Source organism: Pipistrellus hanaki (assembly GCF_964339955.1).
Source record: "Pipistrellus hanaki genome assembly, chromosome: 6".
Classification (NCBI taxonomy): Eukaryota; Metazoa; Chordata; class Mammalia; order Chiroptera; family Vespertilionidae; genus Pipistrellus; species Pipistrellus hanaki.
In genome coordinates this window covers 70249522-70271601 of record NC_140508.1, presented here as the reverse complement: position 1 = coordinate 70271601, position 22080 = coordinate 70249522, and the positions used below count along the sequence as shown (strand labels likewise).

Here is a 22080-nt window from a genome sequence, read left to right as displayed (position 1 = left end):
CTAAAACAAAGAGATGACATATGATGAGGTTTGTAAAATACTCAGGTTCTAAATCTGACAAGAGTAAATTAAGGAGTTTGAACTCTGTTCTAGGAATATCATTAAAGCAATAATACGTTTTAGCCTAAGCAAGTCATTAATGGGCTTTTTAAAATAGTGACTTAATTATATGTGCATTTTGAGGAGATCACTCTGACAGAAACAAACAAAGACAAGGTGTTAGAATAGGCAAACTTGGGCCAACCTAGTTGGGACAACCCTAGAGGTAATATTATACTTTGTGGAAAAATGACTTGAATCCTAGAAGATGTTATTTAAGCTATACAAATACCTTATTTTTCTGTCTTACTTAAGACATTAACTTGTCATGGGTAATATAAATTGAGAAGTTGTGGAGCTACATAGTGGCAATTCACAAAGCTCATACCCTTCATTAGTAAGTTAGCAAACATTAATTTATGTATTTACTTATTCAACAGGTATTTCTTCTTGAAGGCCTATATATAAACAGGCATTATTTTAGGTATAGGTGTGTGAAGCAATAAATAAGGTCCCTACTCTCAATGTTTCTACATTTTATTGAGATAGAAATAGTGGTAAATGCTCTAAAGAAAAACAAAGCATGGTAGAGTGAATAGCAAATGGTTAGGAACTACTGTTTGACCATAAGGGGTTGAGAAGATCTCTTTGGTTAGGTAAAATAGATACATAGATCTTAAGGCAGTGAGGGGGCAGCCTTCTGTTTAGGTCAGACAAGAGCCCTTCAAGCAGAAGGACCAGAAAGAAGCCACTCCTGATACTGGAGCCCAGTTAGTGGTAGAAGTTTGGCAAGGAGGCTAAGATAGCTGTGCCTAAAGTCATGAGGATGTGATCGGTTTTATCTAAAGAATAAAAAGACAGGATATGCTTTACAGATATCTTATTTTTCTATTTCACTTTTAAAGTTTATAAGTAACTGGGGAGCTGAGACTCCAGACCCGGTTTGTGAGTGAGTGTCCAGTGTAGATTATTAGAGCAGAGCCTCTATGAATGCTCTGGAACTGACCCTGGGACAATAGGAGACAGTGATATAAGGCGAAGCATTCTAAGAAATGAGGTCATATCATTTACCCAAACCCAGAGACAGTATCTCTTACCAGAAGAAGTGGAGACAAATGGGCAGAGGTGCCGAAGGTCCCATAAAACACCCAGGATGGATGGGGCTCTCCACTTGACTCATGTGCTCCTTCCCCTCACTCGAATGACTCACAGTCTACATGAAACTAAAATGTAGTGTCTCAGCTCCCGAGATAGCACAAAACTTTTATTTCTCTGCATGCTTTTCATGTCCATGCAATCTTGCCATAATCCAATTCACCTATCTATTTTAATGAAGAATCTTCTATGCTGGGCTCATGAGCAGAGTCCTAATCAATGTTGCTTAATTGGATTTGCTGGAACATTTCTAAGTCCATGGCTTCATAACGTCCTTCTTATGAATGCAGCATACCTCCTTACCTTTTCTTCATTTTAGTGGTGATGCAGTTATTATTAAATATAATTAAGAACCTCAAGTGTGCCAAGTGGGGGGAGGGGTACAGACATGAGAAAGATTGGAACAGCTCTCTTGAGGAATAAACAGGTAATGGCTGCACTGGTTGCAAAGATTTCATGAAGACAAATAACACGTGAGCTAGAAACTTCAGGGAAAGAAGTTGACTAGGTATACAGGGAAGGTGTGTGAGGCAGCATAGGAGATATTCTTATAAAATAATGCCTTTTAGGAAAATTATTTCTGTCAATATTGGTTCAAATGTATCCTTATTCTTTGCAATGTTACTCATTTACCAGTCAATAATCTTAAGACATTTTGAATATTCTCTTTTCTCATTCTTCCACTTTGCTATATGGATGATAATTGCTTAGGCAATCCTGACCTTGCCCACAAGGCATCATCAAAAAAGGTAAATGAAAATTAATAGAAGATAGTGAGTAGGGTTAATACTTCTTATACTTGGTACTGTTATGAATTATGATTTGAGATTGTTCACCTTCAAAACAAAATGAAAACTAATAGCCATTTTAGAGCATCTAACCATATGATTGTGGGAGAGAGGTGTTTCTTTTTTTTTTTAATATATATTTTTATTGATTTCAGAGAGGAAGGGAGATGAAAGAGAGAGATAGAAACATCAATGATGAGAGACAATCATTGATTGGCTGCCTCCTGCACACCCACTACTGGGGGGATCGAGCCTGCAACCCGGGCATGTACGCTTGGCCAGAATCGAACTTGGGACATTTTAGTCCACAGGCCGACACTCTATCACTGAGCCAAACTGGCGAAGGTGAGAGGTGTTTCAAGTACTTTGTAAAGCAATGATTTGCTTACTGAAGAAATTAAGAGGACCAGACATATTGGTCCTAAGGCCTTCTCGATTTATTGACTCATAGCCTCTTTGCACTAAGATACTCCCCTAAAATGATGTAAATTTCTCATCTTCCATCCTATTTTTCTCTTTTATATCTCTGTTATTCAAATGTTAAAGAGTATGAATCTTGATGGGAATTAATATATCTGGACAAATGTACAACTTCAGAGTTGGTCAGTAGTAGCTCCAAAGGAAAACTCAGCCTGATGGCTTGCAAAATATATATGAACTAGAGGCCTAATGCATGAAATTCATGCAAGAGTAGGCCTTCCTTCCCCTGGCTGCCAGCATTGGCTTCCCTTTGGCACCCAAGACCAGGGCTTCCTTGCAGAGGGAGGTCCTGCTTACCCGCCTCAGCCCTCCAGTCAGTGGCCTGGGCATCCTTCTGTGGAACGATCATGGGGTGATTGCCATGCCTCCAACAAATCACATCGCACCCATCTTGGCTGGCCTGGTGCCAGTGGGTGTCATAGCATGGTCCTGGGTGGTCGTCTGGATGGGCGTTCGGATGGCCATTCCACTGCTTGGCAGTTCAGTCAATTTGCATATCATGCTTTTATTATATAGGATATTAAGGAGGTTTTTAAAAAATATTCACCTCATCCCATCTAAAATTATTCATGTATATGTTTAAGCCATAAAATAATATATAAATGAGTTCTACCAAATCTTTCATGGCTAATGTTAGAAAACTTTGAATTCTAAACATTCCAAAGTCAGAAATTTTTATATTAAACTTGCATGATTTTTCATAAATTGTGGATATGGAGAAGGGATTGAAAACTAACAGAAATAGACATTGCTGCAGCCAAAAAAAATCTGCATTGGAAGGGAACTGCAGTGTTAGCCCTCGCTAGGTGCCTTGGGGTGTATTACTTTCCCCCATGGTTTTGGAGTCTCTTGGTGAACCTCAATGAGGTGATCTTCTCCTTAGGTGGTAACTCTGAGCCCTGCAATCAGCTGCACAGACACAGTGGTTGGTGCAGAGAGCAGAAAGCAATTCTGTCTCCTGTGGCTTCCGGACTTCCTCCTGCATTCTCTGCTTGGCTTAAGCGGCTGACAATCAACAATAACTTAGAGAAATACCCCTATTCCTCATGGACTGCCCTTTAATTAGGGGGTTTTGTTAAAGTGATGATAGAACAAACCTTACTGTTTATTCAGGTTTGCCTGAAACCATGTTTCAATAACTAACAGCTGGGAAGTTGTAAAATATTTAATTTGTGCCTCAAAACATCAGCTTAAAAAAGGCAAGATTGTTAGAATTCCCCAAAGTTCTTTTGTAAATGTCTTGCATAACGAATGGTATGAGAGAATTTGTGGTGAAGCTGAGCAAAGTACTCTCTAGGACAGCGATTTTTCACCAGTGTGAGGCAAGACCTTACAACACACAATACCTGACTACTTAGTCAGGACCACTGACTTCTTTTCCCGGGTTGTCAAATAAATAAGTGACAACAGTCAATACAACAATAGATGTCCAGTGTGAATTCATCAAAATTATACCAACTTTTGTCATGTTGGCAAAAAATATATTTTTTGGTGTGCCACAGAATTTTAGTAATTAGTTTACCAATGCCATGGGAAGAAAAAGGTTCAAAATCACTCTTCTAGCAAATTAAGCTGGGGAAAACCTCTGTGTTGCCCCCCTTTCTAATTTTGAAGTGAGCAGATAGAAACTGCTCTGCACTTCTGTCATAATGTAGTTTAAAATTAAACTTCTACCCTGAAATGAGGGAGATTGGCTAGCAAGAATTTGCATTGCAGATTGGCTAGCAAGAATTTGCATTGGCTAGCAAGAATTTGCATTGGCTAGCAAGAATTTGCATTGTGACTGAAAACACAAATGGGATGTAGCAAAAATAGTGAATCCAGAAGCAGTCTCTAATTTCCAGCCCTACTAGCCTCATCAAGTAATTGTTGAGTGAAATGAGATTGTCACAAATTCATTGTTTTACAAAGTGAGAAGAAATGCATAAAGCTATTTCCATAGTACTGATAAAATAGATGATGAGACCACCCAGAGAGAATGAACACTACATAATAAAATGTCAAACTCATTCAAAAACTGGACTCTGAAAAATGGAATATCTCTTGGCAGATGAATGAGAAAAATAAGTTTTGACTACTTGGGGGAAAAAATTGAAGAATAGAAAGAAAAAAGGAAGAGAGGAAAGGAGGTGGTGGAGAGGGGAGGGAGGAAGGAAGGAAAAGGGGAAGAGAAAGAAGAAAGAAAGGGAAGGGAAGGGAAGGGAAAGGAAGGGAAGGGAAGGGAAGGGAAGGGAAGGAAGGGGAGGGGGAGGGGAAGGGGGAGGGGAGGGGAAGGGAGGAGAGGGAAAGGGGGAGGGGAGGGGGAAGGGGAAGGGGGAGGGGAGGGGGAAGGAGAAGGGGGAGGGGAGGGGGAGGGGAGGGGGAAGGGGAAGGGGGAGGGGAGGAGGAAGGGGAAGGGGGAAGGAGGAGGGGAGGGGAAGGGGAGGGGAAAGGGGAAGGGGAGGGGGAAGGGGAGGGGGAAGGGGAAGGGGGAGGGGAGGGGGAAGGGGAGGGGGAAGGGGAAGGGGAGGGGGAAGGGGAGGGGGAAGGGGAAGGGAAAGGGGAGGGGGAAGGAGGAGGGGAGGGGGAAGGGGAGGGGGAAGGGGAAGGGGAGGGGGAAAGGGAGGGGGAAGGGGAAGGAGGAGGGGAGGGGGAAGGGGAGGGGGAAGGGAAAGGGGAAGGGGAGGGGGAAGGGGAGGGGGAAGGGGAAGGGGAAGGGGAGGGGGAAGGAGGAGGGGAGGGGGAAGGGGGAGGGGGAAGGGGAAGGGGAGGGGGAAGGGGAGGGGGAAGGGGAAGGGAAAGGGGAGGGGGAAGGGGAAGGGGGAGGGGAAGGGGAGGGGGAAGGAGGAGGGGAGGGGGAAGGGGAGGGGGAAGGGGAAGGGGAGGGGGAAGGGGAGGGGGAAGGGGAAGGGAAAGGGGAGGGGGAAGGGGAGGGGGAAGGGGAGGGGGAAGGGGAGGGGGAAGGTGAAGGAGAAGGAGAAGGTGAAGGAGAAGGTGAAGGAAAGGAAAATATTGTGAGTTGTGATAGGCTGAATAATGGCTTCCAAAATGTCCATGTCCTTTAAAATATTCCTTCACATGACAAAAGAGATTTTGCAGATGTGATTAAGCTAAGAGGGAAGCAGGAGATCAGAGTGACAGAAAGAGAGGTGATAAGAGAAACAGAGTCTCCACATCCATGAGTTCTCTCTCTTTGTTTAAACAATAAGGTATGGCAGCAATGGGAAATTAATACAGTTGCCAGAAGAATTTTTTTTTTTGGTTGTAGTTAGAATCATTGGCAAATAGACATATGCTTGTACCAAAATAAAAGTTTGCATAAAATAAGATAAACCATTGGTTTGTGTTGTGGTTTTATATTAGCATCATTTTGAGGCCCAAAGGTATGAAAACAATGAGCACCAAGCTTGAAATAAAAAAAAAAGTCGGTCAACTCGGAATTTTGCTTTCTGAACACTTAAAAAGATCATATGGTAATGCTATTTTTAATTTTTTTGAAGAGCTGCCTTTATATTTTTCATAGTAACTGCACCATTTTACATTCCCATTGGGTGACCCCCTTTTTATCTTCATTTTCTTTCGTACCCTCTATGATCCAGGTACAATGACCCTCTTTGCTTTTTTTTATTTCTTTTTCTTTTTTTATTAATTTCAGAGAGAGAGAGAGAGAGAGAGAGAGAGAGAGAGAGAGAGAGAGAGAGAGAAACATCAATGATGAAAGAGAATCATTGATCGGTTCTTCCTGCACACCCTATATCAGGTAACAAGCTTGCAAACCCGGGCATGTGCCCTTACGTGGAATTTAACCATGACTTCCTGGTTCATAGGTCAAGGCTCAACCATTGCACCATGCCAGCACGCTAGTTTTGTTTTTCATACCAATCTCACTCTTGTTATAAGACTTCTCCAGTAGTTGTTCTCTCTGCCTATAAAGCTTCCCAACCCTGTTGTTTGCTTGACTGGCACTTTCTAATCATTCACCTTAGACCCTACCAGTGATGCCTTCATTGGTGAGTCAATTACTATTGCACCAGCCTGGCACTTACCAAGATCTCATAATTTCCTTGTTTATCCTTTCATTTTTTATTTTGTGGTCTTACCTTCTTGAAACCATATCCCCCTACCTGCTTCTATAATACTATGACTGGCACATAGGCAATCCACCGTAATTGTTGAAAATTCACAGGGATTAATCTGATAAATTTCCTAGTGTGTTATATGTGAACATTACTCATTAGTGGGAATCTGTAATCACCACTGAAAGAATAATAACTCTTCTTTAGAAACAAATTAAACTAAGGATCCATAATTTCATCGTATCATCAAGTGTGGCAGTTGACCTACTTATCTTAATAATTCAGACTCCCGTAGAAATTTTGGGCCTCATTAATTTGCATATTTCAGGCCAAATGTGTTCTTTGGTTTCAAGTGATTTCATTAATTGCCTTAATACTTATCTCTGCCTTATATGTGCACTCATTGTCCTAGAGGTATTTGCGAAATGTTTCAAGTACTTCTGAGTAGCGAATTTCTGTTTTAGCCGCCAAAGAGCATTCATGTCACACACCTTCCACAGCAGATTTTCTGAGTCAATGTTTTCTAGTTCATTCTAGTAGTAACTGTTTTCATGCTTTTTAACATCATCTGCACTGGAGAAAACTCACTCACATAGTAGTATAAGAAAAATGTTCATTTCTGTTGTTATATTAAGAAGTGAATAGCAGAGCACAAATGGGCTTCTCTGAATTATGAACAATCTAACACGTATCCATGCCTCTGTTTCTGTTTTGTTCATCAATATATTTTGTTCATTAGAGTACACTTATGAGTGAATATGGTATTTGTCTTTCCTTGACTGGCTAATTTACATATTAAACCATCCCTTTCATTTCTCTTATTATTTTCCTTAAGGTTTATAATGGAAAATCCTTCACAGACATAGTGTTTTGCTGTAAAGGTTTATCCATGTTTTGAGATTTTTTTTATGATGCCTTTGCATATTACATCACAGGCTTCTTCAGGACAAAGGCTATTGTGTCTCTTTTCTGTTTACAAATGGGAATCTTTGAAGAAAAAGGCATCTTTAGAAAATGCTACTGATGTATCTTCAGAATGTAGCATCTTTTGAGAAGCCGTTAGTACAGTATCTATTTTTAAAACTTGAATAGAAAACACACTTTCTTATAACACTTAAGCTAGAAGTATGTGAATTGATGGTAGGTAATATTGGGAGAGATCACATCTCCTCTTGCTATTACAACAAGGAAAAAATATACTGTACTATTTCTTTTAATCATCAAATTTTCTTGCATAGTTTGGCAAATGTTACCATTTGACATTTTCAAGTAGGAAAGAAATCACGAGCACAAATAGTTTGAATAAGGTTCAAATCACTAATATTTTTGAGTACTTACTAATTGTGCTAAAACACTAAAGGACTATTAATTTAGAAGGGCACATTTTTAAATTTCTTCCCAGAATATTTACCTGATCAAAGAATGGATTGCATATGCCGGTATTAAACCTACCAAAATATTTATAATAGTATATTACAACTGCCTTGTTACTTGTCTGCAATTCCCATTAATTCATAAACTCCTTCCTGACTGGCATGGCTCAGTGGTTGAGTGTCGACCTTGGAACCAGAAGATCAAGGTTCAATTTTTGGTCAGGGCACTTGAGTGGGTTGCAGGCTCGATTGCCAATAGGAGTGTGCAGGAGGCAGCAGATCAATGGTTCTCTCTTATCATTGATGTTTCTATCTTTCTCTCTATCCTTTCCTCTCTGAAATCAATACAAATATGTATTTTTAAAAAACAACCCCAGAGAAAAGCTATTAGAATAAAGAAGAATGGACAGTATTCAGTAACCTCTTGTGCTTAAGAAATTCTGTGCAAGTCAAATCAAACTTGGAAAATGCCTCACATTCTGGAACACGGAGGGACATGGGCCATAAGTAACATACCATCCGAGCCTCTATGGAATATGATGCTAAGTCTTGTTTGAATGGGAATTGTGCCATGCTGTGTGTTCTACTAGGAGACAGGCTGATGGTGCCTCTCTCTGAATTCTAGAGTCTCAAGTCCCTGATCAGCCAAGCTCTCTTCATGTGAGGCCCCAGACCAACTGCATCATCATGAGCTGGACTCCTCCCTTAAACCCAAACATCGTGGTGCGAGGTTACATTATCGGTTATGGTGTTGGAAGCCCTTATGCCGAGACAGTGCGTGTGGATAGTAAACAACGGTATTATTCCATTGAGAGGTTAGGTGAGTACCTGCGGTTTTTATTCTGTTAAGGAAAACAAATAATTTACTTCAATTATTTTCTTTCTTGAAAAATTGTTTTTGAATGTTATTTCAGCTTGCAGCTTATATTCTTAAAAGAATTCTCTTTTTCTGTCTTCTATTCATCCACAACACACACAAACACACATTTTCCCCTCTGGATTTTCAATTGTATAATTTTATCTAGGACTATTCACAGGGGCGGGTACCCTTGTGTGTACCCTTGCCTATGTGTCATAAAGATATGAAACATATATTAGGTGATTTTTCTCTTATTACTGATAAATGGAAACTTGTAATCTTAAAAATTCTTATAAAATGAGTCAATATACTTTTCATCTTTCTCTTACTAGAAAGATAGCCTGTCAATTTTCTTTAACCTTGAATTATCTAGTCACATTCTCTCCTTTACCTTTTGCATTTATATATAAAGCTTTATGGCTATGTCACTATGACTGTAAAACAACAAAATGAAAAAACAAATTTTCAGTCAAGCCAGTAGCTCAGTTATCAAGCTCCTCTCGACATTTATTTCTGATCCCTCTCCAATTCAAGTTCTTCTCAAATTGTACTCAGCCTTCATTTACTGACACAACTGAGTATAGTACTTCAGATGTGATATTTAAGAAATTATTTAAATCTATCACATATCATAAGGAGACTTCATTAAAATATGTCACCAACACTGATGTGGATTTGCAGAGATATACAGTAAACTAATGTTCTTAGAAATGTTACCCCATGAAAAAAAACATGCATAATTAAAACTTTTACAGTTTGAATGATCAACTATCACTTTTTTGAAGTGTTTAACCCCCTTACAGAGAGCTATTTTTATTTCCTGAATATTGAATTATTATTTATTTTCATTTTTATTCTCCTTTAAATAATGTTTAGTAGAGGGCATGGTTGCAAAGGACACATATTTTCAAAATATAATCTGAGCATGCTGAAAGTTAAATAAAGGCAGAACTGGATGGCACTTCAAATCTGGGTTTAGATCCATGTTTTTCTCTCTGCTATAATGATTAATCTTGGGAAAGTGATTTATTTCAGTGAAAATGTGGGAAGAGTACCTTTTATCTTTTATTTGATGGTGTTAGGGAGTTAACAAATATTAAAAAGAGTTAATAGAGGAGGTTAGTTTTTGTAAGACATATAAGTATGAACATTTGCATCTTGGTCATTGCAAAACCAGTAAAGTTTTGCCTTAATTAAAATACTTTATAAGGAAAATGTATTACCTACTTCTAAAGGTTAATGGGGGAGAAGATGACCTATGTGATCCTTTTAACATTAAAGATTAAAAGAAAAAAAATCTCTTTTTTATAATACTAATTGTAAATATTTTTATTTTAAACTGTTTAGTAAAAAAAAGATTTAAAAAGTGAATGTTCCATTTATGATTAAATTTGTTTAGAATCCATTGGTATTGAATGAGGGTTTGAATTCTGTCTCTAACAATGGATCACTGTCAAAGGTGGCACAGTGGCTGTGGGTCTATATGAGCTTCATTTTCTCACCTGTAAAGTGGAATAGCATGCTGCTACCTCACAATATTTGTATGAGATAATAAAAGTCAAGTTATTTGCAATTTTTAAAGGTAAAACATACATGTAAATAAGGCATTGTTCTTCTGTATCATTTTGTACAACAGCAGTTGCAGTTTAGCAAATATATATAATATAGTAACATGTGCTTGGAATTGTGTTTTTATAAACTATGACATTTATAGTATTCAAGCATGTTATCTTTTTTACCTAAAAGTGGACTATAACCAACACACAGTTAAAAAATAGTAGATTGTGTCAAACAGATTTTTAAAAAATAGTTGAAGTTTCTAGGTTTCTAAACTCAGAAAACTCAAAAAAATGGATGGAATTATATAAAATATTTATTTACTACAATTAATTAACTTGAATAAAAAATATAAACAACACAGTGACATTCAATTCCTTGTGAAAGGCAAAAATGCAAATGGATCCAGGCGATAATAGAATTCCGAGAAAATCCCTAGTGGGAGAGTTAGAGGCATTCAACAAGAGCATTGGTTGCCGGGGAGGAGTGAGGGGGAGATGAAAGGTCATTCCCTAAGATCATTACTCAGAATAGATCAGGAGAAATGGTTTTATCTTTTATGATTTTTTTTTAGGTTAGTTCTTTTCAACCTATAGGCATTTTCTAGCCATCTTTAAGGACAGCCTCAGGGAGGTTCATTAATAATTCATACTCTTCTATTTGTAACTCTTTTCTCATTTTCTACTCCCCGAGGTCCAAAGCACATGCCCTGTCTTACACGTGGTGAATTTTCTAACGCTATTTGGAAGAATCTTTTAGGAAAGATTAATAATATTATTGAACTAGAGGAGCAAATACTTCATTGGAGTAAATAAATGTGTGTCTTTTATTAAAACCTAAAATCTCCCCTCTTTATTTCCCTTTTCTTTTTTTAATATATTTTTATTGATTATTTTACAGAGAGGGAGAGGTATAGAGAGCTAGAAATGTCGATGAGAGAGATACATTGACCAGCTGCCTCTTGCACACCCCCTACCGGGGATGTGCCCGCAATCAATGTACATGCCCTTGACCTGAATTGAACCTGGGACCTTTCAGTCCGCAGACTGACACTCTACCACTGAGCCAAACTAGTTTCGGCATATTCCCGTTTTCTTGTAACCCTTTCAGGTTGCATCTTGAGTTTTATAACCTGAATTATCACTTGTAAAATCAAATTGATAACTAAAGGATCATGTGGTCATTCATTCTACCAACACTAAATCCAAGCATTCAATCAAAAATGATTCCTCCATCTTCTGTATTTAAAAAAATACTTTGTTTGGGTCAGAATAATCCAAATCTCTTCTTAATTACCCATGTCATTTAATGTTCGCGGACAGCTGCTCAGTGCATTTCTTCCATGTGCTTCACACATACCAGTCTATTCCTTCAAAGGCTACATTTTGTTAGTGTCAGATATCATCTCCATTTTACTAATGAGGGAAGACAGCAAGAGAATTAAAGTAAACAAGAAAAGTCAAAGCTAATTTTTAATGAGGGAGTTAAATGTTACATTAATACACTTAGATAAATTTGGCCAGAAACAGCAAAGACCTGGCTCTTTGGGATGGAGAAAGGAAGCTGGGGTCGAATCTGAGCCTGACTTGTTTTACACAAATAAACAGGGTCTTCTGGAAAATCATATCTCTCTCATGCAACAACAGAATATTCTAACCAAGTGAGATAGGACACAGTCCTAAAATTTCCGATCAAACACAACTATAGCTTCAGGTATGAATCTCCGAGTTTAATCATGGAACTTTTGAGAATTGTTATCCTGTGAGCTAAGGTTAGGACAGATGGGGGCGGGGGAGGGGGGAGGGAAACAACAACAGAAAAAGAGATGCCTGAGCTTTGCTTTATTAAGCAATTATACTTGTGAATATTTTTCTTTCCTATTAGTTCTACCAGTTCTGCCCCTTGCAATTTGACTCTAAGGTGCATATTTATTTAGGGTTGTTATGTTCTCTAGATTAATTAGCCAGTTTATCATTTATAAACTATTTTTCTTTATCAATGCTGATATTCTTTGCTCTGTAATCCACATTGCATTTGATATCAATGACAACTCCAGCCTAATTTTTGTTTGTAAGTTAGCATGATACATATTTTTCCATTATTTTACTTTGAAACTGTTTGTGTATTTATATTTAAGTGGACTTTTGTAGGCAGCATGTAGTTGGGCTTTTTCATCCAATCTAATAGTCTCTGAATTTTAATTGAGGTGTTTAGGCCATTTACATTTAATATTAATATTGATATAATTGGGTTTATATCTACCACCCTATTATTTGTGTGGGTTTTTTATTGTTATTGTTCTGTCTGTTGTCCCATATATGCTTTATGCCCCTTTTACTTCTCTTTCTGAATTTTGGGGAGGTTACTTATTTTTAATTATTTATGTTTCATTTTTTATTTTTTTTTAATTGTTTAAAGTTTTACATATTTCCCATTTTCCCCCAATTGACACTCCCCCCTACCCCCATCCATTCCCACCCCGGGCAAACCCCAAAAGCCCCAGTGTCTGTGTCTATTAGTTATGCTAATATTGCATGCATACAAATCCTTTATGTTTCATTCTTGTGAGCTCATTAACTATAACTCTTTTGCTTCATTAGTGCTTGATAATAATTTATAGTTTGTATATTTGACTTATCACTATTGACTTCACAAAAGTATTATTGAAGTTTATAAACCATTGGTATTATTTTTTTCATTAAATAATCAAATATTATAAAAGATAAAAATAAGCACAAGATGTATTGTATATATAACTATGTAGTCAAGCATTTTTAGTGTTCTTCATTCCTTTGTGTTAATCCAAATTTTGGAAAGATATAATTTTCCTTTATTCTTGAACTAGTGACCTGGTGCACAAAATTCATGCACATTAAAAGGGAATTAATTAGAGGAAATATTTTAATATTGCTATTTGCCCTTTCTCTATAATAAAAGTGTCAGAGATAAAAGAAAATTAGTAAAATGTATACAAAAATCTTCTTCCTATCAAAGTCTGGTGCACGCCATGGGAATCAGAGTCAAGTCTCCGCACACCTAAGTGCACCTCAAAATCACATGAGACCCAGACCCAGGCCAGTCCCACCCACATTGGGCTAGATCCAGACCCAGCCATCCCCACCCCGGTCAAGCTCTGCCAGGTGGTGGGTATGGCCTCAGGTCACCTGGCCCAGTGCTGGGCTGGTAGTGGTGGGGGTGGGAGAGGTATGGCCTGAAGTCCCCCGGTCTAGGTGGGGGGTGCACCTTGAGGTCCCCTGTCAAGCCCCACCAGGAGAGGGGCACAGCCTCAGGTCCCCTGCCTCAGCCCAGTGTCAGGCAGCCTCAGGTCCCTGCTTATTGCTCATTAAGGCTTGTTATGGGAAGTCAGCCTTCATTGTGGGTGCAGCCATCTTGTGTTACAGGATCCCTGCCTCTGCTGTGGGCACAGCCATTTGTTACAGCAGGATGGTCAATTTGCATATTCCCTCTTTATTAGATAGGATGACTTCCTTGTAATGGACTTAGGTTGTTAATTTTTTTTTTAATTTTTGTACATCTAAATAAGTTTTCATTTTACCATTTGCAGAGGGGGTGGAATTCTAGGTCAATAAATTTTATTTATTTTGCTATTTATATGGCATTACTCTATTTTAATATCTCTTATATTGTCTTGTTTCTGAATAAACTGCTGTAATCATTTTTATCTTTGTGCCTCTATACATGTGTCTTTTGTCTGTGGTTGCTTTGAAGATTTTTTTCTTTCTGCTGCTTTTACACAATTTTATTATGATAGCTCAGGGTAGTATTCTTTATGTTTCTTCTGCTTAGAAGTTCAGTGAGATTCTTGGATTTCTGGGTTCATAGGTTTTTTAAATTTTGGAAAATTTTTGGCTGTTTTCAAGTAGGTCCCCCCTCCCCACTCTTACTCCTCTCAGTTGGGGACTTCATTTACTCATATGCATGGAGCTTTTGGTTGTATGTAGCTCACTGGTTCTTTGTTCATTATTTTCTGTTGTTTTTGTCTGTGTTTCATTTTTTATGGTTATTATGTCTTTAAAGCAACTTATTTTTCCCTGTAATGGCTATTCTGATCTTAATCCCATCTGGTATGTTTTTCATATTACATATGACAGTTTTTATCTCTATAAGTTTGGTATGGTTCTTTTATATATAGTCCACATTCTAGTCAATGTACTCAAAATTTCCTCTACCTTCTTGAACATAAGGAATGCTCTCATCTACAGATTTTTTCATCTATGTCATTTTGAGTCCATATCTATTTTATTACATTTTCTCCTTGCTTTGGATGGAATTTTTTCTGATTTTTTTCAGATGTAGATGAATGCAATGTGACATACTGCATATTATCTACATTTTGCATGTGTATTTTTTAGACGTGGTATTTTTTAATTTTGTGATGCTTAAGAGTTCTGCAATTTTAAAAAAATAATTCTCAAGTTTTGTTCCAAAATGCAGTTAAGTTACTTGGAAAAATTTTGACCCTTTTGAGGTTTGCTTTTAGGCTATTACATGGTATTAGACCACTGGTACCATCTAATAGCTTAAAGGCTAATTTGCCCTACTATTAAGCCCATTCCTTCTGAGTATTCTGCCTAAATTCCCAAAATTATGTGACTTCTTTAAAAACTGGCTTTTGGGAGCCCACTTACTGGCCATTATTGAACAGCAAATATTTTTTCTTGCTAACGTCTTGTGGTTCTTTCCCCAAGCCTGGAAAATTCCCCCATAATTTGCACTGATAAACACTCAGATGAATGTTCAAGAGGGACCCCCCCATCAACCTCCAGAACTCTTCTTTTGTGCATTTCTCTGCTCTCTGGTTTTCTTCCTCTCCAACTCCAATTGCTTTGCTTCTCTCAGACTTCCAACTCTATATGCTCAATAAGAAAATCACTGAGCCCTCCTTAGGTTCCCGTTTCTCTTCTGCAGCCTGAAAACTTCCCCAGGTAATAAGCTCAGGAAATCAGTGGATTCATTTTGTTTCTCTTCTCCCAGAGACCACTCACCTGATCTGTCTGATGTCCAATATCAGAAAAATGTTTTGTCTGTTTTGTTTTTGTAACTTGATCCAGGAAGGAGGTAAATCCATTCCCTATTCATCTACATTGATCAGAAGTGGAAGCCCTTTAATAAACAATTAAGCAGTCATTTTATTATTTCAGTATGCCAAAATTTTAGCTTTTCAAGAGTACCAAAGATGTCAAACTTCCTTCTATTTCCTGATGTCTGTCACCAATCTCATCAAGAATGGATCCTGTCAGATTGTATTTTTGGAGATAAATTTAACTTGAGTGCTCTTAGAAACAGGTTTCCTAGCTTGCGAAGAAATGAACCTTTATAACTCCCAGAGTGCATTCTGAGTTCACTGAATACAATGTAAATTACAATGTTAACCTCAGCATCACCCCTCCCATCAAAATAATTCCATCATGCATGGAAAATAGAAGTTTTGAGTTTATGACATGCGAACACTTTAAATCAGAAATATCAATGCACTTCAGCAGCCTCTAGAATAGCTGACATTCATGAATAAAAAATGAATAAGCACCATGTAGAGAACATTTTATTACTTTTAAATGAAGTACATTATAGGTGTTGGTTAACAAATTTTGCTTTATAGTTTTTGAAGCAGGATGTAAGGAGAATTATAAAAAATAAATTTTAAACTGAAGTTTGAAAAACCTGGTCATAAAACCCTATAGAAATAAGTCATTTAATGGTAAAGAACATAAAAAAGGGAGAATACACTTACTTACGCCTTATTTATGCACAAATATCTTATTCAGAGTATTTATCTATAGTGAGGCAATAGTGAACGTGAACTCCAGCTGAATTTCTAGAGGACATAAAGGGTCATTAGAAAAATATCTATTGTATGTTTAAGCACTTCTAGAAGAAAGTCAACTTACCTTTCATTTTTGCATTATTACTTTGCAATTGTGTTATTTTCACAGGGAATCTCTGCTTGTTCTTAAGATAATACCAGTAATTTTACAATACAACTTTATTCTGACAGTTTTCATGTTGGGATTCTATTATAAATGGAACTTCTATGTAAACATGTGTATGTCTGTAGTTTTATCTCAAGTTTGATTGAATATGCCTCTTACCTTTGCTGTATATGGTTCTCCCTGTAAATATTATTTGCCCAATGTCTAGAATATTCTAAATATTGTGAATGGAACAAGAACTCTAAGGAATCCAAAGAACAATTTATGTTCTCCTTGCTTTCTTAGCATTTGAAATTCACCTTAGTTGGTTTCATTGCTTTTTCTGTTACAGGTGTGGATGGATTCAATACAACATAATGCATATTATCTGAGTCATAATTTCTTTTTCAAATATTCTTGGCCATTGAGTTGGCATAGTCAAAACACCAAATGGATGAATTTTCCATAGAGCAGACAGTTAATACAAAACAAAATAAAATATATCTTATTAAAAGACCAAATGGTATATTATGTCTTTTCAATTTCTTACTTGTATTGTATATACCTACATATTGAGATACTATGTTGAGAATTGGGAGGGCTACTAAGAAATGCAAGGCATATTCTCTCACATATTCTAGGCTCCCAAAGTCTTATGTGATAAATATAAAAATATTTCTTGAAAAGGATAAATGAAGTAAAATGTTGCATATTATGCGCACTGACCACTAGGGGCCAGACACTCCATGCATGAGCTTCCCCCTCGTGGTCAGTGTGCTCCCATAGTTAGCCTCTATCAGTCCCTTCCCCTGGCCAGCTGGTCCCATCAGCCCCAATTGGGACTGGGCAAGATGGCCCCGATTGGCCCCAGTTGCTGGCCAGGCCAAGGGATCCTACCTGTGCATAAATTCATGCAGGGGGCCTCTGGTAGTCTTATAAAGACACTTGAAGTATATCTTCTGATAGCCTGATTACTTAGAGTGATTCCTCACTTATTCCCCATCCACTCTTTGCATCAAGTCTTTGCATCCAGTCTTTCTCCCTGTATCCATGTGACTTGTGAAGATAAGAATTTTGTTCTCCTTCTTAGGATTATGCCCAGGCATTTAATCGTTCAGTGAGAGCAGACTGTGGGACAGAGTGTTAAGGTTTAGATAATTAAAATGTATCTAGTTAAGAATTTAAAGAAGCCCACCTTTAAAAATGCCAAGTTACTTCATTAGATAGTGCATCTAAAAATGTTTCTGTTTCTCAGGTTCTATACATGTGTGGGTGTGGGTGTGGGTGTGGGTGTGAGGGGCAGGGGATGTTTTAACAATCAATATCCTATCACAAAAAGCGACATATGTTACTCATGAGACTAGTACAGATTAATTAGAAAATTAAGGATAGCAATTGAATGGTATTTATTATTTCTAGCAGTGTCTACCCTGAAGCATATTAATCAGTTAAGTTATTATGTAGAATATCCAAAGTGTAACTTATTACACACTTTATTTCACACCATCATTTGAGAGGGGCCCAGGGTTATACATGGCCCAAAACTTAGAACATTTTAACTATACTGGAAACTTGTTATCTCAAATTCTACTTGCTCAATAGGAATAACCTTTCCCTAAATTAAGCATTTTACTGTCTCATAAGAATAATAATAAAAAAGGTCATGTAGTTTGGAACTAGCTGATTATGTTACAAATCATTAAAAGAACACATAGCAAGTTGGGTTTTATTTTTTGCTGCTTCTTTGTATGTTAATTTGTTTAAGAACTAAAAGCAGAACTATAATAAAACGGGCTTTTACTCCTTAAACAGCATTAGTAAACTACTTCTTTAATTAGTAGAGATTAAATATTTGTGTTGGCAGCCTAGAGTATTTCTGAGAAGTCATAGTGTTATAAGCTAAGGGATCATTTTTTTCTAAAAGCATTTAAGTGAATGTCAACATAGCCTTCTTAATAATTAGTAGAGAAGTGACATTTTGGAAATTATTGATTGCTTAGCTATGTCTCTTTATAAGGTGTAGTGGTTTGAAAAGATATGTCTACCTCCTAAAGCCCAGAACCTGTGAATGGAATCTTGTTTGGAACAAGAGTTTTGGGAGGTAGAATTAAGTTAAGTATCTCTCAATAAGATTTTCCCAGATTACTAGGTAGGCCCTAAATTCAAAGGATGTGTCCTTATAAGAGACACGCAGAGGACAGTCAGAGAAGAGGAGGAAGTCCTGTGAAGATAGAGGCAGCCATTGGGGTGAGGCAGCTAGGAAGTCTGCGGACAGCCACCTGAAGCCAGGAATGTCACCGCAGCTTCTCCCTTAGATCCTCCCTGGCAGTGTGGCCCCCGACACCTTGGTTTCAGGCTTCTAGCCTTCATAATTGAGAGAGAATAGATTTCTAAATTTAAGTCAGCAAGTTTGTATAAATTGCTATAGCAACCCTAAAAAGACAATACAAAAAGGTGATTCAATATTTTTCTTTAATTTATTAATTAAGGTATCGCATATTTGTCCTCACCCCCCCATTTCCATCCCAAACCCCTCCCCACATATGCCCCCAACCCCTGTTGTCCGTGACCACTGGTTAAGCTTATATGCATGCATACAAGTCCTTTGGTTGATCTCTCCCCCTTAACCTCACCCTCCCGTACCTTCCCTCTGAGGTTTGACAGTCTGATGATTATTTTTTTCTCAATATCCTTCTGAATTTAAAAAGAAAAACAAAAATTCTGGAGCTGGTACCATCTACTTTCTAAAGCATCATGACCAATATTAAAAACTGACAAATTGAAAAAGAACTCAACACAAAAGCGATGTTATGGGTGAAAGAAACCAATAGAGTTCAGGGAATGGCCACATGAAAGATTCTTGGGAGTGAAAGTAGGTGGATAAGATGGTTCTAACTTCATAATCAACAGCAGTATCACCTCAGTTATCCAAAGGTTTTGTGTTCTTCTGGCTGGTCAGCCAACACCTCTTATGTCAATGTCCAGAAGAAAACTAGAAATTGCATACAAATTGTGTGTTTATCTGTCTACTTTTCTGCAATGTGGCCAGGCCTCTGTTGTCCAGCAAGAGACAGGAATGAAACTTGTCTGGAATACAATGAATTTGTACAGAGGCCTTTTTTCCTAATAGCAAAGCACGTTTACAGCAATGAAACTAAATTCTTTTTTTAAAAAAAAAATATATACAGAGCCAGGAATTATACCCACAAAAATAAAAGCAAGTGATTTAACTTTATGGTAATCTAATTCAGAAGGTTTACACACCAATTAGTCATTTCTGAGCAGAAATCAGAGAACATTATACAAATACTGAGCAAAACTGTACTTATGGAGAGGTTATAGGATTGGGGCAGAAACGTGATGATGTTATTTTTCTCCTTGACCCTATTTCTATCACAGTCTTTTCCTACAGTGTAACATTGTGATCATGAGTAATCATTCGGTTCTCCACTATGTTCTCTTTTTTCAAGTCCCTTGAATGATGACCACACCATCTTTTATTATTTGAACTTGCAGTGAAACATTAGAGCTGTTTATTTTGACAATTGAGGGTGTGTGTTTAATGGCATATGGAAACCAAAAGCATGGACACATATATTGTCAAATGGAATGTGTTTAAAGAAGTTTTGATGAGTAGTAAGAGTTTCCACTGCTTGGCAATGGAGGGTGAAATTGTATATTGTCTCTCTTGGGGCTCTATTTATCTGAATGGAGGGGGAAGTGACTTTGAAGCTCCAAACACAGTGCACACACCACAGCGATTTCTCTGGTGTCTGTCAGGTTACTTTGAGTTTGTGTCAGAGTGTCACATGAGCATAATAACCACTCCTGGTCTTGGGAAGAGCAAGTGTGGGCCAGGGAGGGGGTAGGGGAAGGAACGAAGTCCCATTAGTGTAGTGGAGGAAGAAGTTATTTTTGAAACAAGTATCATGTAACTTTAGGAAACAAAATCTGGAAAAGGGTATTACTATAAATTTTAAATATTTTCTTAATGTGAACACTATTATTGTCTGTGAACTCTATTTTATGTTAGACTTTAGGAGAAAGAAAAAAAGGATAATTGATATTAATAGTGTTCAATAAAATAAGAATTCTATATAATAAAAACCTAATATGCTAAGTATCCAGTTGGCCAGTCTACTGTTCAACCAATCAAAGCATAATGTGCTAATGATATACTAAGGCTGCTCAACTGCTCCCTATGATGTGCACTGACCACCAGGAGGCAGGTGCTCCAATGGGCAGGTTTTCTTGCTGCTGGGGTCCTGCTGATCAGGACTGAATGAGATGGGCCAGACACGCCCTGGAGTCTTTCTGCAATCTCTCCCTGGCTAGACAACCTCCATGTCTCACCCAGCCCTGATTGTGTACTGGGAAAGTCCCTTGGCCTGGCCTGTGCCCTCTCACAGTCTGGGATCCCTTGAGGTATGTCAGAGAGCCAGTTTTGCCCTGATCCCACAGGCCAGGCCAAGGGAACCCACTGGTGTACGAATTCATGCACTAGGCCTCTAGTATTATTTAAAAAATATATTTATACTAGAGGCCCGGTGCACAAAATTTGTGCACAGGGTAGGAGGTGTCTTTCAGCCCAGCCTGCACCCTCTCCAATCTGGGACATGTCAAGGGATGTTACACTGCCCGTTTAGACCCGATCCCACTGACATCAACGCTTATGCAACTTACTTAATATGTGCATTATAAGTAATTAAAGGCTTCAACAGCCCATAAGAATGGTAGTAAATTACTTATTGTTACACTTACTATGTGTGAAGCTCTATGTATTTTATATGAATGGTCTCATTTGATCCTCACAATTATCCTAAGAGGAGATATGGTGATTATTGTATGTCATGGATGAATTAACAAACTAAAGTTAAACTGAGGCTAAGAAGTTAAATGACTTGCCCTAGCTGGTTTGGCTTAGTGGATAAAGTATCGACCTGAAGACTGAAGGGCACCAGATTTTATTCTGTTTGGGGGCACATGCCGGGTTGTGGGCTCTATCCACAGTGGAGGTTGTGCAGGAGGCAGCCGATCCATTATTCTCTCTCATCATTGATGTTTTTGTCTCTCCCTCTCCTTTCCTCTCTGAAATCAATTAAAAATATATTTTTTAGAAAGTTAAATGACTTGCACTAAAGCTCTTTGCAAGTAATAGACCTGGACTCAAACTTCCTGACTCAAAAGCATTTCTTGACCTCTGAACAAAAATTACAGTAGGTTAAGTACCATGACCAAGCTATCTTTGAACATTATCTAGCAAATGGAGCCAACCCCTTTGAAACTAATTTTCTGAAGTCTAAGTTATTTCCCCATATAGTACTTGAAGAATTCTTCAGGAGTTTCATGTTTGTTTTTCACTAAAACTGCAGAAGTTTGAAAGTTTACTTTTATGACCTTAACCTTTCTTTGTGTATATGTCTCTCTTTGAGTTTCTCTCTCACACATACACACACACACACACACACACACGCACCTTAGGTCTCTTTATGCCTCTTTTTCCAATATCTATTGTAATATGTATTTTTCGTACTTTTCAGTTAAAGTTATCCACCCATGCAGAGTTGCCCATAATATAGAGAAAATGTGTGTAATTCATATTCAATTTAAATTATATCTATTTTGAATTGAATAATGATGGCTCTTATAATAACTTCTAAGTAGAACAATTTATTTTCTCTATAAATGCGTTACTCCTACATCTGAGTATAGCCCGCCAATGCTTTGCCTGGTTTCCCTGAAAGTCAATGAACAGACTAGGTTTAGTTATTGTTATCAAAGAGATACCTAGGAGAGATACAAATATAATGAACTATTTTTTAAGATCATTAACATTATAATAAT

General features: G+C 37.7%; 1 protein-coding gene across 1 annotated transcript in view; it reads left to right on the top strand.

Annotated features, from left to right (window-relative positions):
• Nucleotides 1–22080, top strand: part of DCC (DCC netrin 1 receptor) — an 893480-nt gene that overhangs the window by 747901 nt on the left and 123499 nt on the right. The window contains exon 15 of the mRNA XM_084888913.1: nucleotides 8516–8710. Within this exon, the coding sequence (XP_084745039.1) occupies nucleotides 8516–8710 (195 nt within the window). The remainder of the gene's footprint in view (nucleotides 1–8515; nucleotides 8711–22080) is intronic.